The sequence below is a fragment of the Protomyctophum parallelum genome (genome assembly GCF_964188405.1).
Source record: "Protomyctophum parallelum genome assembly, chromosome: 19".
NCBI lineage: Eukaryota > Metazoa > Chordata > Actinopteri > Myctophiformes > Myctophidae > Protomyctophum > Protomyctophum parallelum.
The window spans coordinates 22,431,780-22,459,166 of NC_139717.1; the positions used below are offsets into that span (position 1 = coordinate 22,431,780).

Consider the following 27,387-nt stretch of genomic DNA (forward strand, 5'->3'; position numbering starts at 1 on the left):
AGCCTTTATTTTATCTAAGGGTGCTGGCCTCGAATTTGAAATGGTATCATATAATATTGAAATGGTGCCCTTAGTCATTGGGTCCAAAGACAGAAATTCATCAATAGGGTTAGGATTAGGCTTATTAGGGAAGCCAGGTAATATAGAGCTCACATAATGCCGGACCTGCAGAAATCTGTAGAAGTGTGGTCTAGGTAGACTATATTTCGTTGAAATTTGATCAAAGGATGCAAACCTCTCTCCCACAAACAGGTCTCTAAACCATTTGATGCCCTTTCCATGCCAACTCTGAAAGGTCACGTCTTGCATTGATGGAACAAAAAGGTGGTTGGAAGCCACAGGACTGATCAGGGAGAGGTCTCTATAATTATAAGTTTTCCTGAACTGGGCCCACACTCTCAGCGTATGACGCACCACCGGGTTAGTTATTGAATCAGGCAGGGGGCGGCCAAGCGGTGAGCTAAGAATAGCTGGAAGTGATAGATTCCTACACGATTTAAGCTCCAGAGATGTCCATTCTGGGCAATTGGGATTAAGGTAGAAATGATTCCAAAAGGCAAGACACCGGATGTTAGCAGCCCAATAGTAGTGACGAAAATCAGGGAGCCCCATGCCTCCATCCCTCTTTACCCTTTTAAGTAACATTCTGCTCACACGCGGCCTCTTATTCTGCCAAATATATGATGAAATTGTTGAGTCTAAAGAGGAAAAGAACGACTTTGGAATGAACACAGGGACACATTGAAAGAGGTATGTGAATTTGGGAAGCACATTCATTTTGATTGAATTTATGCGGCCAGCTAGGGACATTGTAAGAGGCGACCACTGCTGTAATGACTCCTTAACTCTATTTACAAGAGAGACAAAGTTTTTTGGGAAAAGATCCTTAAATTTACGCGTAACCGATACGCCTAAGTAGGTAAATTGACTCTTCTCAACCTTAAAGGGTATGTGACTATAGTCTAGTTCAGATGCAGCTTCATTGGCTGGAAATATTATGCTTTTACTTAAGTTTATTTTGTAGCCAGAGATACGACCAAATTGATCAAGTGATGATATAGCTGCTGGCAAGGAGGTTGATGGGTCGGAGACAAACAGCAGCAGGTCGTCTGCATACAAGGACACTTTATGCTCTTTTTCGCCTCTCTGAATGCCCACAATGTCGGCATTTTGGCGCAAAGAGATCGCAAGAGGCTCGATTGCCAGATCAAAGAGGAACGGACTCAGCGGGCAACCCTGGCGGGTCCCACGGCCCAAGGCGAGAGGCTGAGAGAACACGCCATTGGTCTGCACAGCCGTGGTGGGAGACGCGTAGAGCAGCCTAATCCAAGCTATAAACTTTGGTCCAAAACCGAATTTTTCTAGAACTGCAAACAAGTACCCAAACTCAACACGGTCAAATGCTTTTTCTGCGTCCAGCGACGCGACGCACTCGGGCACCTCTCCAGATGGCAGATACAGTATATTAAAAAGTCGCCTGACATTAAAGAAGGAGTAGCGATTCTTAATGAAACCAGTCTGATCCTCAGAAATTACTTGGGGGAGAACTTCTTCTAGTCTGCTTGCTATGACTTTTGCTAGAATCTTAGCGTCTAAATTCAACAGCGAAATTGGTCTATATGAGGCACAGTCTATGGGGTCTTTCCCCTTTTTGGCTATGAGTGTTATACAGGCCTCACTTAAGGTGGGAGGGAGTGCGCCCTGCTCAAGGGACTCAGCAAAGACGGCCGCTAGTTGTGGAGAGAGGTGCGCAGAGAACTTCTTAAAGAATTCAGCCGGGAACCCATCAGGTCCCGGTGACTTCCCGGATTGCATTGATGATATGGCTATGGCAATTTCTGCTTGAGCTATGGGTGTTTCCAATTTTTCCACCAAAGCCGGGAGGACAGTTGGAATAGGCAGCGGGTCTAAGAAGGTATTAATTGCCATGTCGTCAACGGCCTGGGATGAATATAAATTAGAGTAGAAATCTTTAAATGCGTTGTTAATTTGAACTGGGTCAGTAGCGATTTCTCCATTTGCAGTCCGAATTGACGTTATAATTTGTTTGGTTCTCCGCGCTTTAAGTTGGTCAGCCAGCAATTTGCCCGTCTTTTCACCATGTTCGTAGAAAGTGCTTTTACTCTTCAATAGGAGGCCTTGTGCTTGATGGGTGGTGAGAATATCGAACCTTGTTTTTAGCTCCAGTCGTCTATTGTAAAGTTCTGGAGTTTGTTGCAATGCGTACTGTCTATCAATGTCTGAGATTCTAGCAGAGAGATCTAAACGTTTCTTTACCGATTGTGCTTTATTTCTAGCCGAAAAAGATATAATCTGACCTCTCAAGTAAGCCTTCAATGCATCCCAGACTATGAGACTGGACATCTGAGGAGTATTGTTGGTTTCGAGAAAAAAGGTTATTTCTTGCTCTATATACTTTACAAAGTCGTCATCTGAGAGTAGCGTAGAATTGAAACGCCAGCGCCTTGTAGGACGTGGCACGCCCGGGAGAGATAATGCCATTACGAGAGGTGCATGGTCCGAAATGACAATACTTTGATATGCGCAGGAGCGGACTTGGGGTATTAATCTCTTGTCCATCAATAGATAGTCAATTCTAGAGTATAAATGGTGTACATGGCTAAAGAAGGAGTACTTTCTGTCGTTAGGGTTGAGTTCCCTCCATACGTCTGAGACCCCACACTCCGAGAGGAAGGATTTAATATATGTGACAGATTTACTCACTGCAATTGGTCTGGTAGAAGAGCGGTCCAGAACACGGTCCAAACATCGGTTGAGGTCCGAGCCAAGTATCAAGTAATGCGAGTCCAAATCAGAGAGGTGAGAGAACAAGCGAACAAAGAATCCGACATCCTCCACATTCGGGGCGTACACACTGGCTAGAATGACATTTGTATTAAATAGTTTGCCCGAGACAATAACATATCTCCCATTTTTGTCAGCTGTAACTTTAGTTGATTCAAAAAGCACGTCTTTAGATATAAGGATAGATACTCCCCTTGCCTTAGCCTCGAAATTAGAATGGAAATGCTGCCCCGCCCAGCACTTTAAAAGTCTGGAGCTGTCAGATGAGCGAAGGTGAGTCTCCTGCAGGAACGCAATATCTGGATTGAATTGTTTAAGATGAGAGAAAACCTTTTTCCTTTTAACCGGATGATTCAGCCCTTTAACATTCCAGGTCACCACGTTAAGTTGTCTAGTCATTATTTAAGTAAAGTGTATGGTGGAAACGAGAAGTGGCGCACCTGCTCGGCCACACCAACCACAGTAACGACATTGAATAATCTGCTTGTATGTCAGAATTGGGGAAAGAAAACAAAAAAACAACCATCCTATCCCTTCCCCCCCCCCCACCCCACCCCCCAGACCCTTCCGAATAAAGAATAAAATTGAGAGAAAGAAAAACTGTTAGACGGAAAGGCCATAGCCTAGATAGCGACTGTACTAGACAGTCGCAAGCTCTACTAATTCTGTGAGACCTAACCATTACTTCACTCCCACTCAGAGCTGTACTCCCATAAGTATAAGTGCCTCTAAAAATGAGGAGAAAGAAATAAAAAATTATAAATATAAATTATAACTACCCCGAGTAATTGTACATACATCTGCCCATTCATGGTTTGATAAATGATGAGGTAGGTAAATGTGTGTGCTCCCATATACACTCAAACATACATGCACGCACGTACAAATTGGTCAGTAGTTGGTTAAATTATAATGTTTAAGTAAAATTATAATAAAACGATATATATATATATATATACACACACACACACACAAAAAAAAAAAATATATATATATATATACATACATATATATATAAACATATATATACATATACACATACACACACATACACATATATACATACACACGTAAACCAGAAATGACTTAATAGACCAATATAACCATCAGTGAAGTGAGTTATTATCATCATCATAGCAGTAATATTGAATATTGAAAGTAAAAGTGTTCAGTAATTGTAACAGAAAAATAATAGTATTAACCATAATAATAAAATATATATACACACGTGCATACGTATCCGCCCGCACGCACGCACACACAGACGGACACACACAGTCATACACACACACTCAATCAACCCAAGATGTAAACAGTTAAGTAGGCATCAGATATAATGAGAAAAGAAAAAAGAAGAAAAAAAAAGATGGGGTTGGGGAAAAATGGGGGGGGGGGGGGGGGGGGGTTGGCCTTCAGTCCAAAAGATAATGAATTACCACAATAATAATGTAATATCCAATGTATGTTTTGCAAAGTTCAGTTGTCAATGACTGAGACATAGCTCTGTGTGTTGCATTGCATCCACAACAGCTAAGAAGAAAACACCCTGAGTCAGCCCTACTCGGATAGAGGCCCCCAGACCAGAGAGGGCGCAATTGTGATCCATAGATATTTGTGCAATGTAGTACCGCCTCCCGGTCGAGAGGAGTCAGCATAGGACCTTAGAGTATATTTGTGCAATGTAGTACCGCCTCCCGGTCGAGAAGAGTCAGCATAGGACCTTAGAGTATATTTGTGCAATGTAGTAACGCCTCCCGGTCGAGAGGAGTCAGCATAGGACCTTAGAGTATACTCTAAGCATAGGACCGCCGGCGCCAGGCTGAGTCAGTTCAAAGTTCAGGGTTCACGCAAAATGGCGGCCAATAACAACAATTTAGCAACTTTAGCTAACTTTAGCTTTGTATGTTCCAAACTAAATACTAACACCACACAGAGCCAAATACAACACGACAGTCAACTCGACCATGACAAACAGATAACAGTAATTGCAGAAGCATTCGATCACTCCGTGATGCAATATATTGTCCATCGCCAGATAAGAAAATAATAAATCAATAAAGAATAATCAGGACGTCTAATACGACGGCATTAAATGATCGTGGGGCCTTAGAAATCAGCCGTGATAAAAATGTCAAAAAATGTCTTCTACATCCTGACAGTTTTCTGAAAAAGCTATGTTTCTATGTCAGTCGTTCTTCGACAAGCTTGTAGATCTGCTATTTTTCAATAGCTAAAACATAACATAATGCTAACACCAAAAGGGGTTCCCGCCCAAAATTGGTTAATGGATGGGATGAAAAATCTTAAGACTATGGGGCATGTACTTTTAAATAACCATAACTTGCTCAATTTTCAACCGATTTTCAAACGGTTTGGTTTGTTATAAACATGAGAGACGTCCGCATACATACATATAAAAAAATAAAAATAAAAAATAATTAAGCAGATTCGCATCCTGAATCATAGCCACTTTGACAACGTTTGTAATAATCCAACCCGTTTGTAAATCCGTCAAGATCTGAGCGAGTTACGACAGTTTTAGTTTGAGCTGCCATTGAACATACTGTACTGTAGTCCCCAAGCAAGATGGCCGCCGGGTGAACTACGTCAGAGGCTGCGTCCAAATTCATTCCCTATGCCCCATATAGTGCACTACTTTGGGGTTCCGCCATTTTGTTATAGTGTCCGAATATGTAGTGAGCATTTTTGCACCCTAACGTAGTGGACTGAAGTATCCCACAATGCACCGGGAATTGTAGGGAGCACCCGATGGTCACTACAAAAACGCAGCGAAGCAAATCTGCCCCATAATGCATTGCGCAAGCTCGCTCTTGAGCGCACATGCACGCGTTTGCGCACGTGCACAAATGTACTTTTTAAACTTTCGTTTTCCCCTCTCTTTTCTTTCCTGGCGGATCTCGAAGCTACAGATCTCGAGACAAATGATCTGTGCATTTATTTGAAATTGTTTTATTTTATTTATAATAAGTCTAGGCTATTACTAATCTGATTCATTGTCACCCAGGCCCAATGGAAAGGAAAGGAAAGGTACTATGCTTACCCAGGCCAGCGCATGACGTTAGGAGAGGAATCAGTTGCTTGCTTGCTGTAGAATATATTTGTGAGATTCTTTATCACAAACGTAGGCTAAATACATGCATGTGAGACACATATTAATTGTGTCCGAACATATGTTTTATTAATATTCATTAATTCCTGCCATGAAAAAATATGCTATCTAACATTATTTCATTGAATTGCAATAAATACATTAAAACTTCATTATGTAGGCAGTCATTTATTGGACTGCTGTTTCTGTTAACACCAAACGTATTGTGAGCAGAGCTTGTAGATCGGCTACTTTTGGTAATTCTTTACCAAAAGTACCCGATACAAGCTCACAACACGGACGTCGCGTTGCTTACAGATCGGCTATTTTTGCCGTATCCCCCCACCCCAGGATTAGCGGGGGTTCATGTGGTTAATATCAATCATGCTGCTGATATTTTCATATTGTCAAGGTGGGTGCACTGTTTTCATATTGCTGGATAATGGATATAATATTAATTTATTGATAATAATCATAGGCCTATGTTATTTTAAAATAACGTTTTTATCATAGACATATATAGGCCTAAATGCCTGCAGACATATTTCCATTAACCTATTTTTTTCTTTATTACATTCATGAATTTAAAAATAATTTTACAAACTGTCCTTGCAGGGAGGTGACAGCCTGCAGTCACTTATTTGATACAGTCTGTTCCTAGCGAAAATTCAGCAGCAGCGTTTTGACTGGTTTCTTGTAGTCAGTTGATTCTTCATATCCAAATGAGTGAAACGGCCGGGATGATTTGTTTATTTTTCAAACAGTTCTTTATGAGGCGATCTGAAAAAACCTAATGGGGATTTCATGCAAGTAGAACCCGCAGACCTATAGCGCCCTCTACCGATATTGACGTCAGAGTCGGTGCTCCCCAAACAGGGAGTATTGTCCGAAATCATCACTATAGAGTCCACTAGATAGAGTCTGGATCCCCGTATGGGGAGTAGGGAGAAGGGAACAACCCTAGCAATTCGGATACAGCCAGAGACTCCGCTTTGAGCCATCTAGACTTTATCTATGGTTTTGGCTACATCTTCTAGCTACTTCTAGCTACTTCCAAGATGGTGATGAAGCAACCTTGAAATAAGCTCTGAAGCTGCAAATCGCTGTGTGCATTTATTGAATGGTTCCAAATACCATACAATGTTGTGGTATGCCTCCTGGCACCTTGCCACGCACATTCCGGGAGCACGCGCTCCCGCTGCAAACTATTGGCCGTAGACCAAATATATAACAAAATATTAATCAATAAAAATACTAAAAACTTGTTAAAGAACATTTCTGCTCAAATCCAGTGTGCCTGTTAGATCAGGGGTGGGCAACTTTGACGATGGCGAGGACCAAATATATTTCCACACTCACTCCAGAGGGGCCACAGTGCATATTACTGTGCATATTACAAAAATAGCCGATCTACAAGCTCAAAATGTGTCGCAATGCGAGTGGGTCTGGAACTACATATTTTGAGATGGGGGTCCGTGGCCCAATTAATAGAGATAATTCTGGGAGTCCTTGGTTGACCACCACTTGACAATTGACATAGAAACATGTTTCTTTTTCAGAAAAAACTTTTTTTTAGAAGCCCATTGCCCTCCCCTGGGTTAGATCATTCCTCCACTCTGCATGCTGCTTATTATTGGCGCGCATGCAGCTCCGCCTCCACATTGTCACGCTGGTATATAATGATCTGATCCTGGGTCGTCACGCAACCCTCATGATCAGCAGCACTGATCACGGGTCTGCTCTGCTGCTGCATGCGCGTGTGCGTGCGTGCGCGCGTGCGTGCGTGCTGCTATTACTATACGTACATATTACTATACTTGTGAGGTCGCTGATAGGTTTAACCAGTGGTGTCATGGTGTTTTTATTTTTACTAGCATGCATGTGCACATCACGGCATGCACACAGAACAGCTGAAATAGCCTACGCCTATTGTTAAATAGCGTATGAGAGTTTTAGACACAAACACAAAAGTAGACTTAATATAGTCAGACCAACATCTTTACTGCACACTAGCGAAACGCGCCAGTAAACCTAGACCACTGGGTACTTGGTGCGTCTTGGAAAGTCTGGTGACGCGAGGTTGATTAGGTGCGTCTTCTCTTGAATCTAGGGGGACGCATTCTAGCGCGCGCACATGCATCGTCCCTGCGGGTGCACGTCAAAGAATTACTGGTACCACGGCGTGGTACTGCGTTCTACGGGCATGACACCACTGGGTTTAACCCATTCAGACGTACTGATTCTACAAAATGTCTTCTAAATCCTGACTGTTTAAAAAAAAAAACCTATGTTGCTGTGTCAGTAGTTTTTGTCCAAACATCACTCAAATTGGTACACAGTCTCTCTAGAGCCATTCAACGAAATTGTGCTTTCAGATTTTTCAGACTCCATCCTGATTGGCTAATATTGGGCTTCCAAAGTTCGCAGGAGTGATCAGTTTCAAAGAAAATGCCGCAAATCATAAACACATCGTGTGCTTTCCGTGAAATTGGGCACGCACATTCCCACTAGGCCGAGGAAGAAATGCCACTTGAACATTTTCAAATGGTGCTACTAATGGTGTCAAGTCGTGACACATACACACACACGCACACACACACACACACACACACCCTCACACACACACACACACACACACACACACACACACACACACACACACACACACACACACACACACACACACACACGCACACACACACACACACACACACACACACACACACACACACATACACACACACACACACACACACACACACAAAACACATTTTGCCAAACATCCTATCCTCCTGGTGGAGACCTGTGCCCAGAAGGGCTTTTTCTAGTTTATAGACATGTAGAAGGTATAGGTTTAGGGATTAGAGACAGAGTTTATGCATGCTTTACACTTAGTCACACGCTGGTTTTGTGCACAGGAAAACTGATCTACAAGTCCACAATGCGTTGTACCACTATTACAGAGTGAGTTTGTCTCAGCTATCTTACGGCTTTTGGTTTACAGTTAAAGGGGTTTATGGTTAAAGTGCCCAGGGCTAAATGTATAAAAAAAAGGTATTCATAAAATCCTAAAATGTTGACGTCCTCACAAACCTTCTCTGTGTGTGTGTGTGTGTGTGTGTGTGTGTGTGTGTGTGTGTGTGTGTGTGTGTGTGTGTGTGTGTGTGTGTGTGTGTGTGTGTGTGTCTGACTGTGTGTGTGTGTATGTGTGTGTGTGTGTGTGTGTGTCTGTCTGACTGTGTGTGTGTGTGTGTGTGTGTGTGTGTGTGTGTGTGTCTGACTGTGTGTGTGTGTGTGTGTGTGTGTGTGTGTGTCTGACTGTGTGTGTGTGTGTGTGTCTGACTGTGTGTGTGTGTGTGTGTGTGTGTGTGTGTGTGTGTGTGTGTGTGTGTGTGTGTGTGTGTGTGCGTGCGTATATCAGGGGGGTTGGACAGCTCTGATGTGGACGGCGTACAAAGGTCGCCTGGAGGTCACCCGGGTGCTGCTGGAGAGTGGGGCCAATCCCAACACGACTGGACAGGTAGGGGGCGGAGCTACAAACCACCCATACTTACGTTTTGTTACACCATCACTAAAATCAATTACTTCCATGAGAGAGGGAGAGGTGGTGGAGTTAGTTGCTTTAGCAGACATTTTGAGATGGAGTTAAGAGGTTTTGTCCAAAACACTTTTTAATACTTTCCATTGGTTCAATATTTTCGAAACAACACACAGACATAAAGGGTGTTCAATAGCACTGATTTTTGGCCAAAAAAAAATCAAAAACCTCAAAAATGGAGTTATGAGGTTTCCTCCCGACAGCAAGGAATTATATATAGATTTCATGGGGGTGCATATTAGTTTTAAAATATTCATAAAAAAAGATAAATGAAGTTGGGAAGTTGGGAACTCCTTTGGTCCACCCATTCCTAAGACATGTGAGAATGGTCCTGTGAAAAAATAAATAAAACAGTCCATTGCGTATTGGGATTTCTTTCCTGTAACACACTATCATTATTATAACTATAATTGAAGTTGGACGTTCTTGTCTCTTTCACTATTTTTTAAAAGACTCTTAACTGACCTCACACTAGATAGAGGAAGGCATATGCACGTGCTTTTTGTAATATCTGGTTTTAAAGTTCTGTTTCTGTGTGTATGTGTTTGTGTATTATATCTTTTGTACTTTGTATCCATGTCATGTACTTGAAATCCTTGCTGTAAATGTCTCCATATGCATTGTCTGTATACAGAGCGCCATTGAAAAAGAGACCCTGGTCTCAATTGGATTCGGGAGCTATGGAAGTTACTAAACAACCAACTAGGCTGTGGTCGGAAACTAAAAACCAGGTTTACTAACATAAACATCAAATCGAATAACACCCTCATCACTGACAAACTTGATGTAGCCAACCACTTGAACATCTTCTTTACAAACATTGCAACAAAGCTGGTTAGCAAACTGCCCTCCCACTCTGGGCGTTTTGGTGTAGAGCACATCAAAGCCTTCTACAAAAACCTTGGTGTTTGTAAAGATGATTTTAAAATGGCAATGGTAACAACCGAGGAGGTACTTAAAAAACTGAGTGCCCTCCAACCCCACAAGGCCACTGGCCATGACAATATTCCCTCCAAATTTCTCAGAGACTCTTTTCCATAGCTCCAGTCATCACCCACATAGTTAACCTCTCCATCAAACAGGGACAGGTCCCCCAAGATTTTAAACTGGCCAAAGTAACCCCCTTGTACAAAAAAGGGAGTAAATTAGAACCCGGCAACTACCGCCCTATTTCTATTCTAAGCTCCATCTCGAAAGTGATGGAAAAAATAGTCTATGAACAGGTTGAAAAGTATCTTGCCACTAATAAATTGCTGTACGAGTTCCAATCTGGCTTCAGAACATCCCACTCCACTGACACATGCCTCCTCTATTTGAGCGATCACATCAAACACGAGGTGGATGCTGGAAAATACTGCGGCATGGTCATGCTGGACCTCCAAAAGGCTTTTGACACCGTGAACCACTCCATACTGGTTAACAAGCTTAAAGCTATTGGTTTTGATAGCACATCAGTGAGCTGGATGCAATCCTACCTGGAGGGGAGAGAACAGATGGTGGAGGTGAACGGAACACTGTCCCCTCCCCTCCCAGTGAGCTGTGGTGTCCCACAAGGAAGCATACTAGGGCCTTTACTGTTCCTAATTTATGTTAACGACATGACTTCAGCTTGTGACTGCAACTTGTTCCTGTTCGCAGATGACTCAGCACTGCTGGTCTCGGACAGGAACAAACTGCAGGTTGAAAAGACCCTCAGCTCTGAACTCGGTAGAATCTGCACCTGGCTCGCTGATAACAAACTATCCTTACACCTGGGAAAAACTGAATCCATCCTCTTCGGATCAAATAGTAAACTCAGCAAGGCAGATGGCTTCTTGGTTAGAGTGGGTGACAATATTATCACACGAAAAGATCAAATTACCTACCTAGGTTCCATCCTGGAGGCTAATCTTTCCGGTGATAAAATGGCCACCAACGTAATCAAAAAAGTCAATCAAAGAACAAGATTCCTTTACAGGATCTCCTCACTGGTCAGCAAAAACACCTTGAAGACCTTAACAGGAGCCCTCGTACAAGGTTTCTTTGACTATGCATCCACCTCTTGGTACCACAGCACCTCAAAGGCCCTTAAAACAAGGCTCCAGACCTCCCAAAACAAACTGGTCAGGCTCCTACTTGGCCTCACCCCCCGAACCCACCTCACCCCTGCCCACTTTGACAGGCTGGGATGGCTTAGGGTCGTCGACAGAGTACAGCATCTTGCAATGGGTCTGGTCCACAAGATTCGATACACCACCAAGATACCCATGTACCTGTCTAAATACTTCCTTAATGTAAACGAAGTCCACACCCACAACACCAGAGGGAGTGCAACAAACCATGTACAACCCAGATTCGGCACAAACAAGGGACTAAATTATTTTCGCTCCTATGCCACCAAAATGTGGAACGCCCTACCAACAGTCATTAAGACATGTGAATCCCTTGACTCCTTCAAAACCGCTCTCAAAGGGCACCTACGGATGGCTGCAATTCGAAACTGGCCTCTGTAAAATCTGAATCCCCCCACCCCATTTCCCTCACTGTATATTGTATATTTTCCCAGTGCTTGTATATTTTCCCTTTTTTGCTTCCCATATGATGAATTCCTGTTCTGTTCTTTAGCTACATAGAAATGTCTATTTGTATGTCTCTAAATGGTTGTATGTCTTTAAATGTTTTGATGAATTGAACAATGTGGACCCTGTTGTAAACAAGTGTAATGCTTAATTGGGTCGTCCACTCACAGTTGACAGTATTTTTATTGAGTTTGTGCTTAAAATGTACTGTAAATTCTACAAACTGTTAATAAATATTTCAATCAATCAATCAATCCCCTGAAATAAAGGTTTCAATCAAATCACTAAACACTAAACACCTGCCTGTAGGAAGAAAACAGGCAGGGAAACAAACCTACCTTCTATGATGTCACTGAGCATCATGAAGGTACTGAAAGACCCGCCCACCTCAGACATCAGCAATTGCAAAAAAATATAATCGTCTGGGTGAAAATCACCCGTGTTTAGTGTTCCAGGGTCAATCGATATATATATTTTTAATTAAATTGATAAGCTCGATTAACTGTAAAACCCTTCACGTGTGTGTGTGTGTGTGTGTGTGTGTGTGTGTGTGTGTGTGTGTGTGTGTGTGTGTGTGTGTGTGTGTGTGTGTGTGTGTGTGTGTGTGTGTGTGTGTGTGTGTGTGTGTGTGTGTGTGTGTGTGTGTGTGTGTGTGTGTGTGAGCAGCAGTACAGTGTGTATCCCATCATCTGGGCGGCTGGCAGAGGTCACGCTGACATCGTCAAAGAGCTGCTGGACAAGGGAGCCAAGGTCAACTGTTCAGACAAGGTGAGAGAGAGAGATGCCCCTGAAAACAGTAGAATTATGGATTTACGGGCAAAATACAGTGCCCATAATTGCCCGCTAACAAACGAGCACCACTCCACACCTAATCAAAACAAATAATTCAGCTGCTCTGTTTTCCCAGAGCACAGCAAACTCGGTGGCTAGGCTAGCTAGTTTCTTGGGACATTTGTGGTCGTAGTGACTGCATCTGTCATTTAAAAAAATATGTTTTTTCAGATTTTCTTAGTTTTAAGGGTAACTGTTGTAGAATTGCAATATTACACTCAAGGATGTGGTTTAACGTGATTATTGCCACTTCAGTCTCGTTCCTGACTGCATCACTGTTGTGCCAATAATCACGTTAAACCACACCCTCTCGTGTAATATTGCTTAATCACGATACATGGTTGACGATTTTGTTACATGATGGCGATCCGATACGATACGATTCAATGATTTGAAATCGATACATTTGGCCCCCGGGCCGCCAGTTGCCCATGTATATGCCCTAGGGCAGGGGTTCCCAAACTGTGGTGCGTGCACCCCTTGTGCGAACGCTCTCTAGGGGGTGTGTGACATGAAATGGCCAGTTTTATGGTGTTATTTAGCAGCACAAACGGCAAAATCTGGTAATCCACTGTTGTAAGGAGATGTATAGGAGCAGCTGTGGGAGTATACAGGAGCTGCATGTCTCTGAGCGCACTGACATTCAGTGATTATTATTTGCCATGCGTCAGCCACAGGTCAGGAGGTAACAGGGGGTGCACAGGCCAAAGACGTTTGAGGACCACTGCCCTAGGTAAACTATACTAAATGAATCACACCCGTGTGAAGTGAGGGCCGCTAATATAGTAACACATTATGTGCCCTTTCATTCTTTCAAAATGGCGATGTGGGGTGCCCACTTTTAGACCCTCATTTTGACATTTTGAAAGAGACGTCCACAGACGTCCTGGGCGCTACTGTACATGCGGAGGACGTCTGTGTTAAATTCTAACTCCTGTTGATTAGGTGATGTGACGGTGTCAACACAAACGCCATTAACAATGAAGAGACAGTATGACGTAATGAGGCACATTATGACATACATTTTCCCTTCATTGTCAATGGCGTCTACAAAACAAACATTGAACTAAAGACAAACATTAAACCTGTGTATAGGAGGGGCTGGCGCCCCTCAAAAATAATAATAACTAGAACTGCACTCTGTCGAGTGCCTACTTGCGAGTTGCACACAAGTAGGCCATAAATGGTCTACTAGTGAGCAAGCAGATCAAGCGCGCAAGTATTGTCAACCGCTATGAACTTTCAAATCGGTCAGGTACATATCTTCATATAAACAGTACAACTTACATATATACATGTATGTATATGTAAGTTATATATATGTACAGTATATGTAATTTGTAAGTTGATGAGTAGTATCCTGTGGTTACTTGGGTTGTTTTATGCGTATGCCGTGGCTGCATGATTTGAGAGTGACGTGATGAAGATATGTACCAATGCCAGGGTATAACTGGCTCTCGATGGTGACGATAAAGATATGTTTCAGTGTCGGGTGGATTAAAGGTAATGCCATGTTGACAACTTTCTCTCCCTCTCTTTCCCTCTCTCTCTCTCTCTCTCTCTCTCTCTCTCTCTCTCTCTCTCTGTGTGCAGTACGGGACCACTCCTCTGATCTGGGCCTCCAGGAAGGGTCATTATGACTGTGTGATGCACCTGCTGGAGAACGGTGCCGACGTTGACCAGGAGGGGGCGGTATGTACACACACACGCACGCACACACACACACACACACACACACACACACACACACACACACACACACACACACACACACACACACTCTGCACAAGAAAGGTTAAGGGATTGTGACATAAACAAAAAAATGATTTTGTAATTTTTCTTTTTTTGGGGGGTATCTGAGCTCAATTGCACCCAAAAAAAAACCTATATTCATCTCCCGTATATATATATATAAAATAGAACTCCATGACAGCGCTGATCGTGGCGGTGCGCGGCGGCTTCGTGGACGTGGTGAAGGAGCTGCTGAAGAGGACGCCCAACGTCAACATGACGGACAAGGACGGCAACACAGCGCTGATGATCGCCGCCAAGGAGGGACACACGGAGATCGTCCAGGACCTGCTGGACGCCGGCACGTACGTCAACATACCCGACCGGGTACGTTGTTGACTGAAACCTTTTATTTATTCTCCCAAAGAGCACAGAGGTTATCTATCCCCCCCATTTGCAATGCTGACGAGATCACATACAGTGTTATGACACAATTTAAGGCACGAATCAAATCTTCACGTAAGGCATAGAGACATGATATACAGACTGTGAAACAAAACACAAGTTTTAAAACAGTTACATATTGAGGCAGGGAGGTTCAGAAGCAGGTTATTATGAAATTGACCATACTAGCCCTTACCCATTGTGAGATATCCCCCCCCCCCCCCCCCATAAATATCTTTAATTGCCGTTCATTAAGAAGAAAAATACTTGCCGCCTTGTGGCCGCGGTTGATACTGCACCCTGGGTGTGTTTTCGCATTTTTAATTCACCAATAAATTCATTATTGATTTATAATTTGTTAAATTGGAAAAAGGGCTTTGTTAAAACCTCCATATTATTATGGTCAATGCCTGTGTGAAAAGTGGGAGCGATTGGTTTTTTTTTTCTGACAGACATTCAGACATTGAGTTAATGATGATGATATGATATGATATGATATGATATGATATGATATGATATGATATGATGATATTGGGGTACCAATTTGCTGTGGAGTGTTCCATGTAGTAGGGGCATCAAAGCAGAAAGTAGATTTTCCTAGTTCAGACTGCACAGATGGGACCTCTAGTGTAAGCCGTTCACTTGAACAGGTCTGACGAGTATTTCTTCTCGTAAGTAAGGGTCAAGGTTCAAGGTCAAGGCCAGTGTTGTTTCTTGGGCAGCACATTTAGATTTTGTTTTTGTTTTAGTCATAGTGTCTTGAATAGTTCTCGTTTAGTCACATTGTAGTCACCTGGAATGTCTTAGTGTTAGTCTACTTTTAGTCGACTGTTTTAGTCCACTAAATCTACAGTTGATTTAGTCGGCTAAATTGTATTTTGGCAGGCCTTGATGCCGTCGTAATGGCTGATTTTATACTTGCTGAAAATAGCCGATCTGCAAGCTTGTATATCCGCTATTTTCAGCATGCAACCAAGTGTAAAATGACTTATACTGGATCTCTTGTCTAGTTTTTATTTAGTGACAAAATTGTCAGTATATTTAGTCTTCCATTTCAGAATCAGATCAGAATCAGAAGCCTTTATTGCCATGACATGTAAACATGTTAGGAATTTGGTTTGGTGGACAGCAGAGTGCAGTTACAACATTTAGTTTTCGTCAGTGAGAAAAGGTAGTCGACGAACATTTTTCGTCTTGGTTTTAGTCGACGAAAACAACAAGGTAAGCTTTATTGTCCACAAGGGACATTTTTGTCTTGGGGCTTTCACCCCCTGCTGCAGCCCCACATAAAACATCAGTGACAAACAGAAATACATAACAGAGAGAGACACAACATTACACAATTGCACATATATGGGCTCCATTTTCGTCACCGCTAAACCCCTTATCGAAAAAGAAGTTTAGGGATAAGTGGTTTAGCGGTGACGAGAATGGAGCCCATAGTGTGGATAATCTAACCTCTCACATTCACTGCTGTTTCAGAGCCTCGTTCAACATTTTAGTTGATGCTGGTACAAACCAGTCTGACCGGGTCACGCTACTGTGTAACACATACATCAACATACCTGCCCGGGTAACAGAATTCTGCGTAACACAGGGGTTCCCAAACCTTTTAGCCTGTGACCCAAACGAGTGAAAATAGCCAATCTACAAGTAGTGAAAATAGCCGATCTGCAAGCCCACACACAACGCGTCGCAAAGCGACACGTTGTGAGCGGGCTTGCAGATCGGCTATTTTCACTACTTCTTAAACATTTGTTTTCTAATTTATGGAATTTCTTAGATTTTTATTTTATTTCTTCATGAAATTATTTAAATAACAAAAAAATTAATCTAGGAAACAAAAAAACTGTGGTACACTACATTAATGTCTACATACCTGACCGGGTAACATAATTCTGTGTAACACATACATCAACATACCTGAAAGGGTAACATAATTATGTGTAACACATACATCAACATACCTGAAAGGGTAACAGAATCCTGTGTAACACATACCAATATACCTGAAAGGGTAACATAATTCTGCGTAACACATACATCAATATAACTGAAAGGGTAACAGAATTCTGTGTAACACATACATCAACATACCTGAAAGGGTAACATAGTTATTCGTAACACATACTGTACATACATCAACATACCTGAAAGGGTAACAGAATGATGTGTAACACATACCAATATACCTGAAAGGGTAACATAATTCTGCGTAACACATACATCAACATACCTGAAAGGGTAACAGAATGATGTGTAACACATACCAATATACCTGAAAGGGTAACATAATTCTGCGTAACACATACATCAACATACCTGAAAGGGTAACAGAATGATGTGTAACACATACCAATATACCTGAAAGGGTAACATCATTCTGCGTAACACATACATCAACATACCTGAAAGGGTAACAGAATTCATACCTGACACATACCTGACACTAACTAAGGCTGCAATTATGTTTAATCAAGTTGATTATGCTGATTATACACATAAGCCATATCTTCCATTAGCACGTTGTTGCGGTTTTTCGCATCGCATTATGGCGCTGTCTGCCTATATACGTTTTGAAGGTCAATTACTTTATTCACTTATACTTTCATCAACTTCACAACAATGCCATGACAAAACACAAAAGCACTACATCACACAAGCCTGCTGCATTATGATCGTGTGTGTGTGTGTGTGTGTGTGTGTGTGTGTGTGTGTGTCCGTGCGTGCATGTGTGCGTGCGTGCGTGCGTGCGACAGAGCGGGGACACGGTGCTGATAGGGGCGGTGAGAGGAGGCCACGTGGAGATCGTCAGAGCTCTGCTTCATAAGTACGCCGACATCGACATCCGAGGACAGGTGAGAGAACGAACGGCCACCAGAGGGAGCTGTCTCCGCTCTTAACCCATTTTGACCTGAGGACGATTCTACAAAATGTCTTCTCAATCCTGACGGCTTTCTGAACGACCCCCAGAATTATCTCTATTGGGCCACAGACCGCCATCTCAAAATATGTTGTTCCAGGGACCCCCTAGAAGCAAATATTTTAGTTGAAAATGTTCGCTCTGAAAGAATATATTCAAGCATTTGGGCCACATTTCACGATTAAAAAAAAATAGCAGACCTACAAGCTCGTAGCGCGGCACTCTGTGCCGTGCTATGAGCTTGTAGATCTGCTATTTTTCAACAGCTAAAGCATAACATATAATGCCTAAAACACCAGAAGGGGTTCCCGCCCCCAAAATGGGTTAATACTAATCCTACTATAAATTTGTCTGATTTCAAGGGGAGTGGTTTAATGCCACAAAATTATTTGACGTGGCCGGAAGAAAAAGGCCTTTTGACTAATTTGTATGAGCTTCGGTTTCGGATTCTCATGACCCTCTACACCACATTGCCCAATTTCGTGAAGAACGATATAGCTCAGAACTGCCAAGATCTGCTAAAATGGCGGAATCTTCAACGGAAACAAAAGGGGTCTACTCTACGCCCTTTGGGCTCGACCCCTAATAATACTGACAGTAATAAAATAAGATTGTGTGTGTGTGTGTGTGTGTGTGTGTGTGTGTGTGTGTGTGTGTGTGTGTGTGTGTGTGTGTGTGTGTGTGTGTGTGTGTGTGTGTGTGTGTGTGTGTGTGTGTGTGTGTGTGTGTGTGTGTGTGTGTGTGTGCGTGCGTGTGTCCCACACAGGAGAGTAAGACAGCTCTATACTGGGCGGTGGAGAAGGGAAACGCCACCATGGTGCGAGACATCCTGCAGTGCAACCCCGACACCGAGAACTGTACCAAGGTCAGCCTCGCAGCCCAACCTACACGGCGGAATAGAACCCTTTTCATATAGTATTTATTCTGTTTCTCACCATTGGAATAAAGCTAAATTAATTATTGCTAATACAAAAAAATAATAATCACAGATCTAAATTTTTTTATCGTCTGTCTGTCTGTCTGTCTGTCTGTCTGTCTGTCTGTCTGTCTGTCTGTCTGTCTGTCTGTCTGTCTGTCTGTCTGTCTGTCTGTCTGTCTGTCTGTCTGTCTGTCTGTCTGTCTGTCTGTCTGTCTGTCTGTCTGTCTGTCTGCCTGCCTCTCTGTCTGTCTGCCTCTCTGTCCGTCCTGTAGGATGGAGAGACTCCTCTGATCAAAGCCACTAAAATGAGGAACATCGAAATCGTGGAGCTGCTGCTGGACAAAGGAGCCAAGGTGTCTGCCGTGGACAAGGTGAGACAGAGGCGAGGGGACACGACGTTAGCATTTGTAGCTCATCTGGTTCAAGACATTACAGGCCAAAACAAAAGGTGGCGACCATATTGGAATGGCCGTAGGGGTGTAGCGATACATTTTAACGGCGATAACGAGGCGTATCGCGCTACATGGTCGACGGTACCATACATGGACGACATTGGTTCATTATGGCGACACGATACGATTCAATGATTTAATATTGATACAGTAACTATTTAACAAATACGTAAAATATGTGTAAATGTGTGGAAAGGGAAACATTTATTACTGTGGATACAAATGGATACAAAAAGGTGATTCTCTGGCAAATACATGGACATTGTATTTGAACAAACGATCCGATACCGATCGTTTCCATTGCAAAACGATACGACACGAAGTCAAACAACATGATGTGCCGTTTACATGTCGATATACTTCGATTCTTTTTAATTATAATTTATATTTCTATGCAGTTACTATTATCGTTACACCCCTGAGTGGCCGCTGTGGTGACCCCGAAGGTCGCGGGCTCGCCCCGGACTAAAATGGACCAAATTTGTTGATTTGATAATTGATAATTGATCATTTAAAACTGGAGCAAATTGGGACATTTGCCCAGTCTGACTTTTAAGCTGCCCTGTGTGCTGTTTTAACTGTTTCATTCTTATTATTTTTTTCCTTTACAGTTTTTTCTGCCTGTAGCACTTTGAGATTTGTTTCAAATGTAAAGTGCGTTATAAATAAAATGTATTATTATTATTATTATTACTTAGTTTAGACAGTATTTGGTTTAGACTAGTCATTGGTTAGACCAGTCATTAGTCCTACAACTACAACCTATCTCAAACCCCACAGGGCAGCACACCTAAACCTAACCTTAACCCATGTCTAACCAATGACTAGTCTAAACTAAGTATGCACCCCAATTTAGTCGACTAAAAACGTATGACATTTAGTTGACTAAAACTAGACTAACACTAAAACATTCCAGGTGACTAAAATGGGACTAAGACTAAATGAAACCTATTCAAGAGACTATGACTAAAACTAAAATCAAAATGTGCTGCCAAAAAACAAAACAAAAAAGTGTCCAGTAAGACATTTGTTTCTTACCGAAATGTATAGCTTCCCTGGTTGCTGCTGCTAGCATAACGTTTACATAACGTGATAATAATCCCAGTCAATGCTCATAGTTGGACAGTTTATGAACACATAACGTGATTTGAGTTACTTCCCCCCCCTTGACCACCGATGGCAAACGGATTTTTATCATTTTACCCACTGAGACCTGAAACCAGATTCAGTTTTCTGAAAAAACCCATGTTTCTAGTACAGTAGGTTCTCAAGCTATTTCATGTCAAGGAGCTTGGAAGAATATACATTCAAAGATTTGCACACATTTTCCAAAAATAGCTAAAGTTTGAAATAACGGTTAAAATGGTTAAAAGCTACGGTGACACAGATTCGTTCCAGGTCTTTTAATGGGTTATGGGTTTGTGTGTGCGTGTGTGCGCACGTGTGTGCGTGTGTGTCCAGAGAGGAGACACGCCCCTCCACATCGCCATCCGGGGGCGGAGTCGGCGCCTGGCTGAGCTCCTCCTCCGTAACCCCAAAGATGGCCGCCTGCTGTACCGTCCCAACAAGGCCGGCGAGACGCCCTACAACATCGACTGCAGCCACCAGAAGAGCATCCTCACGCAGATCTTCGGAGCGCGTAAGCATAATTCTACAACAGGTCATTTCGAGGAAGCAATCTGATTGGTTGAAACGGCTTCTAGCCGTGGATCAAACCAGCACCATTCACCATCCTAATCAAAACAAATAATTCAGCTGCTCTGTTCTCCCAGAGCACTAGCAAACTCGGTGGCTAGGCTAGCTAGTTTCTTGGGACATTTGTGGTCGTAGTGACTACATCTGTCATTAAAAAAATATATTTTTTCAGCGATTTTCTTAGTTTTAAGGGTAACTGTTGTAGAATTGCAATATTACACTTGAGAGTGTGGTTTAACGTGATTATTGCCACTTCAGTGATGCTTGCGGAACTCGACTGTTGTGTCCTCTCCACATAGACAGACATATTTAAACCAGTGTTGTGTCCTCTCCACATGCAGGACACCTGTCCCCCTCATAGACAGACATGTTAAAACCAGTGTTGTGTCCTCTCCACATGCAGGACACCTGTCCCCCACAGAGACAGACATATTAAAACCAGTGTTGTGTCCTCTCCACATGCAGGACACCTGTCCCCCACAGAGACAGACATATTAAAACCAGTGTTGTGTCCTCTACACATGCAGGACACCTGTCCCCCACAGAGACAGACGTTTTTAACCAGTGTTGTGTCCTCTCCACATGCAGGACACCTGTCCCCCACAGAGACAGACATATTAAAACCAGTGCTGTGTCCTCTCCACATGCAGGACACCTGTCCCCCACAGAGACAGACATATTAAAACCAGTGCTGTGTCCTCTCCACATGCAGGACACCTGTCCCCCACAGAGACAGACATATTAAAACCAGTGTTGTGTCCTCTCCACATGCAGGACACCTGTCCCCCACAGAGACAGACATATTAAAACCAGTGCTGTGTCCTCTACACATGCAGGACACCTGTCCCCCACAGAGACAGACATATCAAAACCAGTGTTGTGTCCTCTCCTCAGGACACCTGTCCCCCACAGAGACAGACATATTAAAACCAGTGTTGTGTCCTCTCCACAGGACACCTGTCCCCCACAGAGACAGACATATTAAAACCAGTGTTGTGTCCTCTCCACAGGACACCTGTCCCCCACAGAGACAGACATATTAAAACCAGTGTTGTGTCCTCTCCACAGGACACCTGTCCCCCACAGAGACAGACATATTAAAACCAGTGTTGTGTCCTCTCCACAGGACACCTGTCCCCCACAGAGACAGACATATTAAAACCAGTGTTGTGTCCTCTCCACAGGACACCTGTCCCCCACAGAGACGGACATATCAAAACCAGTGTTGTGTCCTCTCCACAGGACACCTGTCCCCCACATAGACAGACATATTAAAACCAGTGTTGTGTCCTCTCCTCAGGACACCTGTCCCCCACAGAGACAGACATATTAAAACCAGTGTTGTGTCCTCTCCACAGGACACCTGTCCCCCACGGAGACAGACATATTAAAACCAGGGCTGTGTCCTCTCCTCAGGACACCTGTCCCCCACAGAGACAGACATATTAAAACCAGGGCTGTGTCCTCTCCTCAGGACACCTGTCCCCCACGGAGACAGACATATTAAAACCAGTGTTGTGTCCTCTCCTCAGGACACCTGTCCCCCACAGAGACGGACATATCAAAACCAGTGTTGTGTCCTCTCCTCAGGACACCTGTCCCCCACGGAGACAGACATATCAAAACCAGTGTTGTCTCCTCTCCTCAGGACACCTGTCCCCCACGGAGACAGACATATCAAAACCAGTGTTGTGTCCTCTCCTCAGGACACCTGTCCCCCACAGAGACAGACATATCAAAACCAGTGTTGTGTCCTCTCCACAGGACACCTGTCCCCCACGGAGACAGACATATTAAAACCAGGGCTGTGTCCTCTCCTCAGGACACCTGTCCCCCACAGAGACAGACATATTAAAACCAGGGCTGTGTCCTCTCCTCAGGACACCTGTCCCCCACGGAGACAGACATATTAAAACCAGTGTTGTGTCCTCTCCTCAGGACACCTGTCCCCCACAGAGACGGACATATCAAAACCAGTGTTGTGTCCTCTCCTCAGGACACCTGTCCCCCACGGAGACAGACATATCAAAACCAGTGTTGTCTCCTCTCCTCAGGACACCTGTCCCCCACGGAGACAGACATATCAAAACCAGTGTTGTGTCCTCTCCTCAGGACACCTGTCCCCCACAGAGACAGACATATCAAAACCAGTGTTGTGTCTTCTCCACAGGACACCTGTCCCCCACAGAGACAGACGTTTTTAACCAGTGCTGTGTCCTCTCCTCAGGACACCTGTCTCCCACAGAGACAGACGGTTTTAACCAGTGTTGTGTCCTCTCCTCAGGACACCTGTCTCCCACAGAGACAGACGTTTTTAACCAGTGCTGTGTCTTCTCCTCAGGACACCTGTCCCCCAGAGAGACAGACGTTTTTAACCAGTGCTGTGTCCTCTCCTCAGGACACCTGTCCCCCACGGAGACGGACGGGGACATGCTGGGCTACGACCTGTACAGCAGCGCCTTGGCGGACATCCTGAGCGAGCCCACCATGCAGCCGCCCATCTGCGTGGGTCTGTACGCGCAGTGGGGCAGCGGGAAGTCCTTCCTGTTGAAGAAGCTGGAGGGTGAGAGACCTAAAATATGAACCCATTTTGACCCGGGAACGACTCTATAAAATGTCTTCTATAAATCCTGACAGTTTTCTGAAAAAGCTATGTTTCTATTATGTCAGTCGTTCTTTGATTTTTCAAAATAGCAGACCTACAAGCTCGTAGCGCGCGCTATGAGCTTGTAGAAAAGAGGTTCCCGCCCAAAAGGGGTTAATAATAATAATAATAATCTATCTAACTAATCAAGCGAGGTCTGAAAAAAATCAGTAACATTATGAAGTACATCTGACCTCCAGTTCTAGGCAACACAGAATGGGGGAGACTTTTTTTGTTTTAATCAATTTTAAAAAGGTATAATAATGACACAGTAAAATGTTGAAAATTAGTGGTATTCCCCTTTAACCCATTTAGACCTCGGAACGATTCTACGATTAATGTCTTCTAAATCATGTTTTTATGTCGGTCGTTCTCAAACATTTTCATGTCAAGGACCCCCCCACAATTATATGTAATTGGCCGCCGATCCCCGTCTGAAAATATGTTGTTTCAAGGACCCCCCAGAAGCTAAGATAACTACATTTTCTTGATTTTTCAAACTAAAGTATAGCATAATGCTTAAAACACCAAAAAGCGTTTACGTCCCACCATGAACATACTGTGTATTGTAACGTATGACCCACAGAGTTGTGCAGTTTTTATCAGCTACAGCTTACTAATAACTCTCCTGTCATGTCGTCGTCCCCCCCCCCCCCCCTCCCCCCCCAGATGAGATGAAGACGTTCGCCGGCCAGCAGGTGGAGCCATTGTTCCAGTTCAGCTGGCTGGTGGTGTTCCTGTCGGTGCTGCTGTGTGGCGCCGTGGCTCTGGTGCTGGGCTTCACCGTGGACCCGCGGCTGGCCATGGCCATCTCCCTCAGCCTGCTGGCTCTACTCTACCTCTTCTTTGGTATATACACCAGTGTTGTTGTTTTTTGGCAGCAAAGTTTGATTTTAGTTTTAGTCATAGTCTCTTGAATAGTTTTCATTCCGTTTTAGTCACCTGGAATGTTTTAGTGTTAGTCTAGTTTTAGTCGACTAAATATCATAAGATTAAATGTCGACTAAATCTACAGTTGATTTAATCCACTAAAATGTATTTTGGCGGGTGTTGATGGCATCATAATGACTGTTTCTACACACAAAATAGCCGAACAAGTTCACAACGCGTCACACTTGTAGATCGGCTATTTTCAGCATGCAACCAAGTGTAAAATGACTTGCACTGGATCTCTTGTCCACTAGTCCCTTCCTAACATTTTAGTCTAGTTGTTATTTGTTGACGAAATTGTCAGTATATTTAGTCTTAGTTTTAGTCATCATAGCTTAGTTTTCATTTAGTTTCCATTTGGTTTTCATCAGTGACATTTTTTTCGTCTTAGTTTTAGTCGACAAAAATCAACACTGATATACTACCCGTTAATTTGGGTATAGCACGGAATTGCACTTCCGTAAATACACACCTAGAAAACCCCCAAATCTGTATCTAATACTGTAAGTCGCTCTGGATTCAGAGCATCTGCTAAATGCCTGAATTGTAAATTGTTGAGTGTGTATGTGTTAACCCATTCTAGACGGGAACCCCTTTTGGTGTTTTAAGCATTATGTTATACTTTAGCTATTGAAAAATAGCAGATCTACAAGCTCGTACCTTGAGCTTGTAGGTCTGCTATTTTTTGAAAAATCGTGAAAATGTGTGCAAATCTTTGAATATATTATATTCCTTCCCTGTAAACGGTTTTAACTAAAATCTTTGCTTTCATTTGTAGAATCGTCATCGGATCTTAATTAGTTTTTAAACAGTGGTTGTGTACTAAATGTACTGTGTGGGTGTGCGTGTGTGCGTGTGTGCGTGCATGCGTATGTGTGTGCGTGCGTGCGTGTGTGTGCGTGCGTGTCCCAACAGTGGTGGTGTACTTTGGCGGGCGCCGCGAGGGCGAGGGCTGGAGCTGGGCGTGGCTCATTAGCACGCGCCTGGCGCGTCACATTGGCTACCTGGAGCTGCTGCTGCGGCTGATGTTCGTCAACCCGCCCGAACTGCCCGAGCAGAGCACCAGAGCCCTGCCGGTCAGGTAAAAACTTAACTACAGGAGCGGTGGTCTCAAAAACATAGAGGAAAACTTGACCGAACACGACCATATAGCACTGACGAAGGTCTTAGGACCGAAACGTTTGCTTTTTAACTGCACTTTGAGCAAAGAGCACTTTATGAGCATGATAAAATAAAAGGAAAAATGTTTCCCGAAGTCTCAGTCTATAGAAGTTTTGACTTCATTTTGTTATACAGTGAGCGAGTCGTGTTCGGTCAAGTTTTCCAATACACAGTACCACTCAGTGTTGTTTTTGGCAGCAAATTTCTATTTTAGTTTTAGTCATAGTCTCTTGAATAGTTTTCATCTAGTTTTTTTGTCACATTTTAGTCACCTGGAATGTCTTAGTGTTAGTCTAGTTTTGGTCGACTGAATGTCATGAGATCTTAGTCGACTAAATCTACAGTTGATTTAGATATATTTCGGCGGGCCTGAATGCCGTCGTAATGACATTACACTTGCTGTAAATAGCCGATTTACAAGCTCACAACACGTCGCAGCGTGACATGTTGTGAGCTTGTAGATCTGCTATTGATAGATCTGCTATTGATCGATTAGAAAACATGCATTAACAACTTCAACCCTATACATTTTGGCCATTAAGTTGCGACGCATTGTGAGCTTGTAGATCTTCTATTTTCAATAGACTTTGTACACATTTAGAACTTGTGAAGTGGGACATTCTGCAATATGCATACTTTAACTTTTAGTACTTTCAGTACATTTTGATGACGATACTTTTGTACTTTTACTCAAGTGCATTTTCAATTCCGTACTTTTACTTGTAACGAAGTAGTTCTAAATTGCGGTATTGGTACTTTTACCTAAGCAAAACAATAGAGTACTTTTTCCACCACTGCTTGGTATGAAACATTTAGGTAGTGAATGATATCATGCCGTGCTGTGTCTCCCTCCCTGGCAGGTTCCTGTTCACAGACTATAACCGCCTGTCCAGCGTGGGAGGAGAGACGTCCATGGCGGAGATGATCGCCACCCTGTCGGACGCCTGCGAGAGAGAGTTTGGCTTCCTGGCGACCAGGCTCTTCAGGGTGTTCAAGACCGAAGAGACGCAAGGTTCGTTGTATCCAGAGTGCACTCGCACAAACTTGATTTGGCGCGTTCTCTCATCAGTGCCCATATACCCCAAGGCGGGGTTGGCGAAAGGGCCTTTCTGTGTAGAGTTTGCATGTTCTCTCCGTGTCAGGGTAGGTACCCTCACATGTTCTCCCCGTGTCCCCTAGGGTAGGTACCCTCACATGTTCTCCCCGTGTCCCCTAGGGTAGGTACCCTCACATGTTCTCCCCGTGTCCCCTAGGGTAGGTACCCTCACATGTTCTCCCCGTGTCCCCTAGGGTAGGTACCCTCACATGTTCTCCCCGTGTCCCCTAGGGTAGGTACCCTCACATGTTCTCCCTGTGTCCCCTAGGGTAGGTACCCTCACATGTTCTCTCCGTGTCCCATAGGGTAGGTACCCTCACAAAAAACATGCATTAATCCTGGTCTCTAAACTACCTCCCCCTGGCCAGCCGGGGCGCCTGACGGAGGGGAAAGGAACTGGTCGTAATAACGTGTTCCTTCCACGCGCTATGTCCGACTGGGGAAACGTCCCCCTGTCAGGTGAAAAGATAATGACTCCATGTGTCCATATG

The 27,387-nt window shown here is 43.6% G+C and overlaps 1 protein-coding gene across 4 annotated transcripts in view; it reads left to right on the top strand.

Moving 5' to 3' along the window:
- The window catches only part of kidins220b (kinase D-interacting substrate 220b), a 123,231-nt gene that overhangs the window by 24,269 nt on the left and 71,575 nt on the right, over positions 1–27,387 (top strand). For all 4 annotated transcript variants that reach the window (XM_083790008.1, XM_083790006.1, XM_083790009.1 and 1 more), the window contains exons 5-16: positions 9,336–9,434; positions 12,737–12,838; positions 14,495–14,593; positions 14,822–15,019; positions 17,836–17,934; positions 18,766–18,864; positions 19,191–19,289; positions 20,832–21,009; positions 23,464–23,628; positions 24,379–24,558; positions 25,555–25,720; positions 26,661–26,812. In XM_083790008.1, the coding sequence (XP_083646134.1) occupies positions 9,336–9,434; positions 12,737–12,838; positions 14,495–14,593; positions 14,822–15,019; positions 17,836–17,934; positions 18,766–18,864; positions 19,191–19,289; positions 20,832–21,009; positions 23,464–23,628; positions 24,379–24,558; positions 25,555–25,720; positions 26,661–26,812 (1,636 nt within the window). The remainder of the gene's footprint in view (positions 1–9,335; positions 9,435–12,736; positions 12,839–14,494; positions 14,594–14,821; positions 15,020–17,835; positions 17,935–18,765; positions 18,865–19,190; positions 19,290–20,831; positions 21,010–23,463; positions 23,629–24,378; positions 24,559–25,554; positions 25,721–26,660; positions 26,813–27,387) is intronic.